Source organism: Oncorhynchus masou, chromosome 15 (genome assembly GCF_036934945.1).
Source record: "Oncorhynchus masou masou isolate Uvic2021 chromosome 15, UVic_Omas_1.1, whole genome shotgun sequence".
Classification (NCBI taxonomy): domain Eukaryota; kingdom Metazoa; phylum Chordata; class Actinopteri; order Salmoniformes; family Salmonidae; genus Oncorhynchus; species Oncorhynchus masou.
This window is the reverse complement of record NC_088226.1, coordinates 12,508,086-12,518,399: the sequence shown is the minus strand read 5'-3', so window position 1 is coordinate 12,518,399 and position 10,314 is coordinate 12,508,086. Positions and strand designations below refer to the sequence as shown.

General features: G+C 40.6%; 1 protein-coding gene across 2 annotated transcripts; it reads left to right on the top strand.

The window, feature by feature from the left end:
* The first annotated feature begins 280 nt into the window (after positions 1–280).
* On the top strand, positions 281–6,984 carry LOC135555654 (BTB/POZ domain-containing protein KCTD5-like). Of its 2 annotated transcripts, XR_010457891.1 has the most exons (7): positions 281–765; positions 2,059–2,167; positions 2,393–2,484; positions 2,939–3,034; positions 3,952–4,077; positions 4,721–6,207; positions 6,532–6,984. XR_010457891.1 is itself a non-coding variant. In XM_064988279.1 (6 exons), exons 1-6 carry the CDS (start codon positions 547–549, stop codon positions 4,748–4,750), a joined length of 672 nt encoding a protein of 223 aa, XP_064844351.1. In that variant the 5' UTR covers positions 281–546; the 3' UTR covers positions 4,751–6,984. The 2 variants fall into 2 exon arrangements, 1 of the variants encoding a protein (XP_064844351.1); XM_064988279.1 differs by having other exon boundaries at positions 4,721–6,984.
* Positions 6,985–10,314: the final 3,330 nt, after the last annotated feature.

Genomic DNA, 10,314 nt, shown 5'->3' with positions numbered 1-10,314 from the left:
TAATTGGAAGAATGCAGCATATATATAAGGTGGCTTGATAATAAAAGCATGTGGAATTTTGACAAACGTCTTGTGTTTATTTATACTTAGCTTAGGTGAAGGCTCAGTATCATCATTTTGGGAACAAACCTTTTTTGAAGTCATGGAGTTCCAACTGCAAAACATTATTCTTATGAGAAGGATGCAGGGAGTGGGGGGATGGGTCATCACTAGCTTCAAAAGCCACAAAGTTATAAACCCCGCCCATTTCTACAATTGATTATCTTCGATTTTATTTTAAAGTTAAGCCTAACTTTAACCACACTGCTAAATTTATGCCTGACCCTAACCTTAAATCAAGACCAAGAAATAAAAACAATTTAGCCAATTTTGACTGTGGCTGTGGAATCTGACGGACGTCTAATAAAAACTGTGGAAACCGGTGGGTGGGGGTTGTCAAACTTGGATTACCGTACTTCATGACTATGCCTTGCCCAGTTTCCCGGCTCGCTTCAACTCAGTTACTGTAACTTTAGCTAGCGACTCACCTAAGTTCGAGGAGCTGGGATGGCGGAGAAGAGCCCTGACTCCAGCGGCTCAGTTGACCAGTGTCCCGCCCTGTCTCCGGAACAGAGAATGCAGTCACCTGGGATCGGGGCTTCCAAATGGGTCCGTCTGAATGTCGGTGGGACATACTTTCTCACAACGAGGCAAACGTTGTGCCGAGACTCAAAATCGTTCCTGTACCGTCTTTGCCAGGCCGACCCCGACCTCGACTCTGACAAGGTACGGATATCTGTCTAGCTAGCTAACGTTACTAGCTAGTTGGCTAATGTTAACTAGCTAACCTTTGTCTGTTTTACACATCATGTGAATGGTCTAAGGTTAATTTACGTTACCTAGCTATTATATCCAGACCGATTTACTAACTAGTTAGGTAGTTATTTTAATTGTTTAGCCAGGAAGTAAGCCAAACGGATAGCTCATTTAGATGGTCAACGTTAGTTTCTAACGTCGTTACTAGTACAGGCTAGCTAGTTCAGATGGCCAACGTTAACTCCCAAAGAACTTGTCTAACTAGCTAAATAACGTTACCGTTAACGTTAGTTTGTTTTCCTTTTTTCTTCTTCTGGATAACCCTCCTGACTACAGATCTACAGTAGCTAACTAACAAATATTAATTTGTACAGCAGCACGTTTCTACTCCAACTTAGATAACATTAGTATATAGTACTAGTCAACCATAAACTGTTACTGTAGCTATCTAGATGGTGAATATCAGAATAACGCCTACACGCAAATGGACCATAAAATACATTGCTGACAAGAACAACAAGTAGTGTGTGTATATATATATATATATATATATTTATTTATTTATTTGTAAATAATTGGGCTTATAATATACAATTGTGCAAATGAGCCCCCCTTTCTGGAAAAGGAGCGTTGCCCCCTGTAAAATAAAGTATGATAATCCACATGTTGAATATGTTTACCATCCTGATTTCCAACCCTCAAAGGTCACCATGCATCATTTAACAGGAGGATGACATTTAAAAGCTGGCAAAAGACCTTACAAGACAAGTTGGCTCAGTCATACAGATGCAGTTGCAATGAGTCTTGGGCTCTGAAAGATCCACAGTATCCCAGCAGAATAGTTTCATCCCATAGTTATCTAGGATATTTACGAAACTATGCTGATTAGCATTCCTAATTTGAAGTTGAGGTGAAAGTCTCCAATGTCTGTAATGTTCATGTGCCCAGTGTAATGTGGTAAGGATATGTATCTCTGCCTTCTGTATTGATTCTTGCTAATGATGGCGTGTGTGAAGGCTGGAGCAAGGCCGCTGTGGTGATCCTTGACGGATAATGAGACCTGCGAAATGTCAGTTACCCCATGTTGCCGCTGCTCCAAGCTCTGGACACAGAGCTGTTGTATCCATGGATTGGCTATGGGTTTATGCTATTGCACAGTTCTGTTTTGATGTTTGTCACTGTACAAAAATCGTCAATGGCTTCACACCAGATTTGTTATTGATTGTCTACTTTTCTCATTGTTATCGACTTCTCTTTCTTCAGGATGAAACGGGTGCCTATTTGATAGACCGGGACCCAACATACTTTGGTCCAGTGCTCAACTACCTGAGGCATGGGAAACTGGTGCTCAATAGAGGCCTTGCCGAGGAAGGTATGATGATAATGTCTTGGGGATATTCTGGGATATGCTGAGACATGTCTGAAGAGTTGTGCCATTCTGTCATCTTTGTTGCTGTTTCTTTTTCGCTCTAACACGTCACATGCTAACAATCACACTTATTACATTTAACACCACAGCAGTTCTCTTTAGCATACATAGTTGTTTTCAGTGATTGGGGTTTTAAGAATTGGTTAAATACATTCTGTTCCTCTCAAGGTGTACTGGAAGAGGCTGAATTCTACAATATCCCTTCTTTGATCAAGCTAATTAAAGACAAAATCAGGGAGAAGGCCTGCAAAACAGTTCAGGTGTGTGGGCTTGACTAAAATTGTCATTGGTATCTGAGTGATTTCTTTCTTCCCTGAGACTGTCCTGTTGTACTCATTAATACAGAGCTCTGGATATTAAAGGGGGCAGTGGAGTGGCATGTCAGCCTTGAGTCCTATAAGGCCCTCTAACTACTGGCGAGAGGCAAATTCTTGGCAAGCTAGCCTCCCAAGGATCACCTCTGTTTACATGGTTTAATACTGCAATGACTCTGGGCACAAGCTCCGCTTAAGCTACTGGGATTTCCAGGTCTTGTTGATGTATTGGCATTTGTCCAGAGTCTCCTTACCCTTGCCAAGTAGATGAGGTCAGGAGTTGGCACATACTGGCTATGCTCTGCTCTGGGGGGGATGGGAGATTCGTATGTATCCTATTGAGAGCACTTGCTGCTCTGTTGCATGTGAATTAACATTGCCTCTTTCTCTCTCTCCACAGCTCCCTATAAAACATGTCTACAGAGTCTTGCAGTGCCAAGAAGAGGAGCTAACACAAATGGTTTCCACCATGTCAGATGGTTGGAAGTTTGAGCAGGTAATTACCTTGAAAGGAAGACATTGGGGAGTGTTCTGCCTCCTATTTTCAGAAATGTTCCTTTTGGCTGCACTTTGACTTGTGTTGGTTGATTTACTGTTCACAGATGATGCTGAGTTCAGTGTATAACATAAATACTATAATTGTCTTAATTTGTAATCCCTGTGAAATATAACCTTGCAGCATAATTTGGTTACATAGCTGTTATTGTGGAACTGTATTTATTTTTGTGAAAGTCAGAATTGTCTGACCAACCTTTGAAAGGAGCTATGGTTGTGCCTGGTTCAAATAGACACTGGTTTCTGTCAGAGGCCAGGTTGCTAGAGTTAGATTTTGCCTAATGTTTATGGAACAGCAGATAAAAGGGGATGTTTCTGTTCATTCAGGAGGACACCCTGTACTAGGTGCATTTCTGCTACTAGCCCCCTCTCTAGACCTTGCAGGGTGTTAGGGTCTTCCCCTCAGAGAACTCGTGAGTGGGCTCAGGCTGCTTCTCACGTTTCCTTTTTTGGGAGCCAGCAAGGTGACAGAATGTTAGGCATTCTGCTCGTGGCAGCTTTGTGAAAATGGGAACCTACTGTATAGTGTAGTCTGTTTATTTGAATTAGCTACCACCTTAACGACAGATTTCACCCTATGGTCTAATCCAAGGGATACTAAACATTCAAGAGCAATGTAACAGCTCAAAGTGCTCAGGTGTCCTAGATAAAAGTCGGTGTTTGTTACTTTGACATTTAAAAGAAAATCCTTATGTAGGATAGAAATTGTCTACTGTAATCTGTTACATTGTTTTGACTGTGCCTGGCAAGCTGTTGGAAAGATTAGATTTCCCATGTGTGCATATTACCTCTAGTCCCTTAAAAACATTTCCCTTCTCATTGGGCATTGGTTTCCTCCCCCCCTTTTCCCCCCCTCAGTTGGTCAGTATTGGCTCCTCATATAACTATGGAAACGAAGACCAGGCAGAGTTCCTGTGTGTTGTCTCTAAGGAGCTACATAACCAATCATACGGCACAAGCAGTGAACCAAGTGAAAAGGCCAAGGTGAGTATTCCAGAACTGCAACAAAAACGTCTTTCATCAACTTCCTGACCATTGTTACAACCATTTATTGTGACTTACACTAAGTTTTGTATACATGTTGTCTATCACATGTCTAACATAAATGCACACAATTGTTTTATTGGTTATGGATGCTGCAATTCCTTTCTTTGCATGCTGCATTTCCTGCAGAGGACAAGTACAAGGATTGTTAAACATTTTGCCAATGAATGTATTTACCTTTCAATATTAGGGGACAATTGGTGAGATTTTGTTTAGACCCCTGCCATTGTGGCCTTAAACCTTTCTCCAAGAGCCCCTTTTCCCCTTGTGCCATATCATCCCTATGAGCCCATTACCTAGAGAGCATCCTGCTAATCATTTATCTAGACAAGAGCAAATCCTCAATAATGATTTAAACTACTTTAATATTTAATGACCTCCTGTCACTAGCTTCTGCAGTGTATGGAATTCTCCATAGCCTTAGTCTCCCTGCTTTCCAGTCAAAAAAATTGACATTTTAGGTTTCTTCCTGCCTGTTAAATGCTAACTCATACCTTTTGTCAAAGGTTTTTTGAAACATCTGTCTAGGATGAAATATACAGGCCTAAACATCTTATTTTTCTCTGACCATTTTCTTTTGCAGATTCTTCAAGAACAAGGCTCTCGAATGTGAAGAGACTGTTCAGTTCTTAGGATTGCGTCCTGCTATGATGTCCAGATATAAAGACTCAAACTACATCACATTCTGAGGAGCATTATGGCATGCAGGAGAAGCTGGCTAACTGCAGTCTACACATTGTGTACACAATTTTCTTTCAGATCTCAAATCAAAATGTGCAATCGATAGCGTTACTCTGTTTTTGGGCCTACATAGTAAAACTGGACTGTAGATTTTCACACAGAGAAGGGACTGATCACTATTGTCCACAGCATTTATACTTGGTCCATCATTTACTCAGGGTCTCTAATAGTGTTTTGGAAGATGCATTAGGTGTGCACTGTCTGGTGGGACATTGTTTCAAACATTTGTGCGTACTACATTATGCCAGTCCTTCGCATACAAAAATCAAACCTCTGAAAAATAAATTGGAAAGCAGGTTTTAAAAGTTAGATATTTAAGACTATTTATATGGAGTTGTATAGATTCATACTGTCTTGTTAGAGGTGAAGACTGTATTGACAGTTTTTTATTTATTTTTTACATGTCTTTAAACAGAGATTATTTATGTCCCTTTCCAAATATCCTTTCAACCTGCACATTATCAGTTTTTTGGAAGGAGGACATTCTTAGAACTATTTCTACCAGGGTTATTGTTTGATAATGAGGTTGAGGTGATGTTAGGGAATGCCAGATGTTAAAGGACTAAAACTTGTCTTCCATCCCCGGACTCTGGTGGGTTTTAGTTGGGTTACCTGTTAGGCAGCCACTGTGGAACTGGAACACATTGTTATATTTTAGTACATTAAACCTAGAGCCATTTGATAGGCACATTTTTTTCCACATTGACATATGACAGTGACTTATCGGCTGGTGTCGTGAAGGGCCTGTTTTCCATTTTACGTGAGAAAGAAAAATGTTTGTCTCTTGCATGAATTAGTGCATATCTGCTTATTTGTGTGTGCATACACAATCTTTACGCTTCTGCGGTTTGACTATATTGACCTTTGACAGGGCTGTATACCAAGCAAAATTACACCAAACTGTGGCAGTTTGCAATCATGCAAGTTCTGAGCAAAAATGCTTTGGTCATGTATTGATGAAAAGATTGGAAATTATAATGCGCAGTCATTACCATTGTTCAACTTGTAGATGGTTGAGCTACCTATTGAATACGTTAACATTGTCAGTACATGAAAACATTTCTTTTTTGAAAATGTTGCCATTGTTCAATGACCAAATCGATGTCTGAATTTCAACTTGAATCTGAATTTATTTTGTCAGCGATAAGGAAATTTGGTAGTCTACATGCATATCTATGAGGATTTGTACATAGGTAGTATAATAATATTCAGATGTATTATCAGTGTATGTTTTTTTTCTTCCTAACACACACACAGGGCTTTAACTAGTGGAATACAAGCTATAATTTCTGTAAAGGTCAACTGGATCCCTCCTGTTGCCTGATCAAGGTAAAGTTTACATGTCTAGTGTTTTATAATCCGGATCTTACTTACCTTGCCATTGTGACACAATGCTCTAATTTGGCATGTTTAAACATCTGTATATTACTATGTTTACATAGCAACTACCTGGGTATCTGGGATGTCAGCCATTTATCTAGTACGCAGACGTATAGTTTTCCAACATTTTCCTTGGACAGGTTTTTTCTTGTTCACTGACTTGTCTTGTGGTGATAAGTGCCTCTTGCCTCTGGGGCTTCACAGTGCATGTGAAATCTGTGTAGTAGTGATGCCCATAACCACAAGAGCTCACTGTTTGTGTCCACCCTGCAGTGACAGTGAAGACGTGTCTAGTGTGGTGTCCTTTGACTGCAGATTCTTAAACACAGAAGGGGGTGTCAGCCATTGCATGCATGGCCTGATTCACCTTCCACCATGCCCTCAGCTTTACAGGACACCACTCCACTGTGACACTTCAGCTCCTGTTTGACCGTTATTTTCTATAATGCTTATCAAGACACATTTGATCCCTCTTTGAGGCCGCTGTGGGTTTCTAATGGGACATTGTTCCAGTTTTCCGTTAAATGTATTTTTTAAATGAACAGATGCAGACAATTGTTATTTTCTCACTGCTGTTCCTATATAGTAGTATCAAATGTTTTGTATTTTTTTATGCTTACTGTATATACATACTATATATGTAATCGCATGTTTTGACTGGGGATGATGGAAATTATGGTGATGCTAGACATGGTGGATTTAATCAATAAATGGTAATGAATTCAACTCTTGTATTGTATTTGAACAAACTGTTGCAGAGCCATAGAGAAAAACTAACCACATGGCTGTCATCAATATGTTAGATGTACTGTATAGAGCAAGGGTGCACTTGAAAGGAAATATGGTAATAACTAAACATCTTTAGACACTGGTTGGCCGTTATTGTAAATAAGAATTTGTTCTTAACGGACTTACCTAGTTAGATAAATATCAAATGACAGACTCAGGTTCGGTCCATCACAGGGTTAAATCATATTGAGCTACTGTTCAAACACAGCTCCATTCAGTAGTGCACAAACAAAGACTGTACAGTATAAAGATGGGCAGAAACTGCTACTCATAGAGCCCCAAAGTGGACGTGTCATAATACCTATAAAACCTAGCGGTTAAAAAGATAAATGGTTCCATATAATCCTCACGTAATGTATAATATGTAGCCTACGGCAGGTGATCATATGATCCAATGTATTTTTATTTTACTTTTTATTATGACTTATTGTATGTTTGTGTGTGTGTGATATATATATATATACATACGGTGCCTTGCGAAAGTATTCGGCGCCCCTTGAACTTTGCGACCTTTTGCCACATTTCAGGCTTCAAACATAAAGATGTAAAACTGTATTTTTTGTGAAGATTCAACAACAGGTGGGACACAATCATGAAGTGGAACGACATTTATTGGATATTTCAAACTTTTTTAACAAATCAAAAACTGAAAAATTGGGCGTGCAAATTGGGCGTGGACAGGGAAGATGGTTAAAATTGATGGGAAGATGGATGGAGCCAAATACAGGACCATTCTGGAAGAAAATCTGATGGAGTCTGCAAACGACCTGAGACTGGGACGGAGATGTGTCTTCCAACAAGACAATGATCCAAAACATAAAGCAAAATCTACAATGGAATGGTTCAAAAATAAACATATCCAGGTGTTAGAATGGCCAAGTCGAAGTCCAGACCTGAATCCAATCGAGAATCTGTGGAAAGAACTGAAAACTGCTGTTCACAAATGCTCTCCATCCAACCTCACTGAGCTCGAGCTGTTTTGCAAGGAGGAATGGGAAAAAATTTCAGTCTCTCGATGTGCAAAACTGATAGAGATATACCCCAAGCGACTTACAGCTGTAATCGCAGCAAAAGGTGTCGCTACAAAGTATTAACTTAAGGGGGCTGAATAATTTTGCACGCCCAATTTTTCAGTTTTTGATTTGTTAAAAAAGTTTGAAATATCCAATAAATGCCGTTCCACTTCATGATTGTCTCCCACTTGTTGTTGATTCTTCACAAAAAAATGCAGTTTTATATCTTTATGTTTGAAGCCTGAAATGTGGCAAAAGGTCGCAAAGTTCAGGGGGCCGAATACTTTCGCAAGGCACTGTATATATGTATATATACTGCTCAAAAAAATAAAGGGAACAATTAAACAACACAATGTAACACCAAGTCAATCACACTTCTGTGAAATCAAACTGTCCACTTAGGAAGCAACACTGATTGACAAATTTCACATGCTGTTGTGCAAATGGAATAGACAACAAGTGGAAATTATAGGCAATTAGCAAGATACCCCCAATAAAGGAGTGGTTATGCAGGTGGTGACTACAGACCACTACTCAGTTCCTATGCTTCCTGGCTGATGTTTTGGTCACTTTTGAATGCTGGCGGTGCTTTCACTCTAGTGGTAGCATGAGACGGAGTCTACAACCCACACAAGTGGCTCAGGTAGTGCAGCTCATCCAGGATGGTACATCAATGGGAGCTGTGGCAAGAAGGTTTGCTGTGTCTGTCAGCGTAGTGTCCAGAGCATGGAGGCGCTACCAGGAGACAGGCCAGTACATCAGGAGACGTGGAGGAGGGCAACAACCTAGCAGCAGGACCGCTACCTCCGCCTTTGTGCAAGGAGGAGCAGGAGGAGCACTGCCAGAGCCCTGCAAAATGACCTCCGGCAGGCCACAAATGCGCATGTGTCTGCTCAAACGGTCAGAAACAGACTCCATGAGGGTGGTATGAGGGCCCGACCTCCACAGGTGGGGGTTGTGCTTACAGCCCAACACCGTGCAGGATGTTTGGCATTTGCCACTGGCGCCTTGTGCTCTTCACAGATGAAAGCAGGTTCACACTGAGCACATGTGACAGACGTGACAGTCTGGAGATGCCATGGAGAACGTTCTGCTGCCTGCAACATCCTCCAGCATGATCAGTTTGGCAGTGGGTCATTCATGGTGTGGGGTGGCATTTCTTTGGGGCGCTGTGCTCGCCAGAGATAGCCTGACTGCCATTAGGTATCGAGATGAGATCCTCAGACCCCTTGTGAGACCATATGCTGGTGCGGTTGGCCCTGGGTTCCTCCTAATGCAAGACAATAGACCTCATGTTTAATTTTTTAATTTTACCAGGCAAGTCAGTTAAGAACAAATTCTTATTTTCAATGACGGCCTGGGAACAGTGGGTTAACTGCCTGTTCAGGGGCAGAACGACAGATTTGTACCTTGTCAGCTCGCAACCTTCCGGTTACTAGTCCAACGCTCTAACCACTAGGCTACCCTGCCGCCCCATGTGGCTGAAGTGTGTCAGCAGTTCCTGCAAGAGGAAGACGTTGATGCTATGGACTGGCCCGCCTGTTCCCCAGACCGGAATCCAATTGAGCACATCTGGGACATCATGTCTCGCTCCATCCACCAATGCCACCTTGCACCACAGACTGTCCAGGAGTTGGCGGATACTTTAGTCCAGGTCTGGGAGGAGATCCCTCAGGAGACCATACGCCACCTCATCAGGAGCATGCCCAGGCATTGTAGGGAGGTCATACAGGCACGTGGAGGCCACACACACTACTGAGCCTCATTTTGACTTGTTTTAAGGACATTACATCAGCCTGTAGTGTGGTTTTCCACTTTAATTTTGAGTGTGACTCCAAATCCAAACCTCCATGGGTTGATAAATTTGATTTCCATTGATAACATTCAACTATGTAAAGAAAAAAGTATTTAATAAAAATATTTCATTCATTCAGATCTAGGATGTGTTATTTTAGTGTTCCCTTTATTTTTTTGAGCAGTATATATATATATATATATATATATATATATATATATATATATATATATATATATATTATTATTTTTTTTTTTTTTTTTTACGCTCATCTGTTACTGTCACTTTGTCATATTGTTGTCTAATATCTTTTCACTTTTGTTCTGAATGTTCTTAATTGGAAAATGCAAAAATAAAATATTTCAAAAATATATTTATTAAATGGTTCCAATCGTTTTTCCACAATTCATTTTTCCTATAGGGACATTTAGAAACTATTAAAATAAGGGCTGTGTTTTG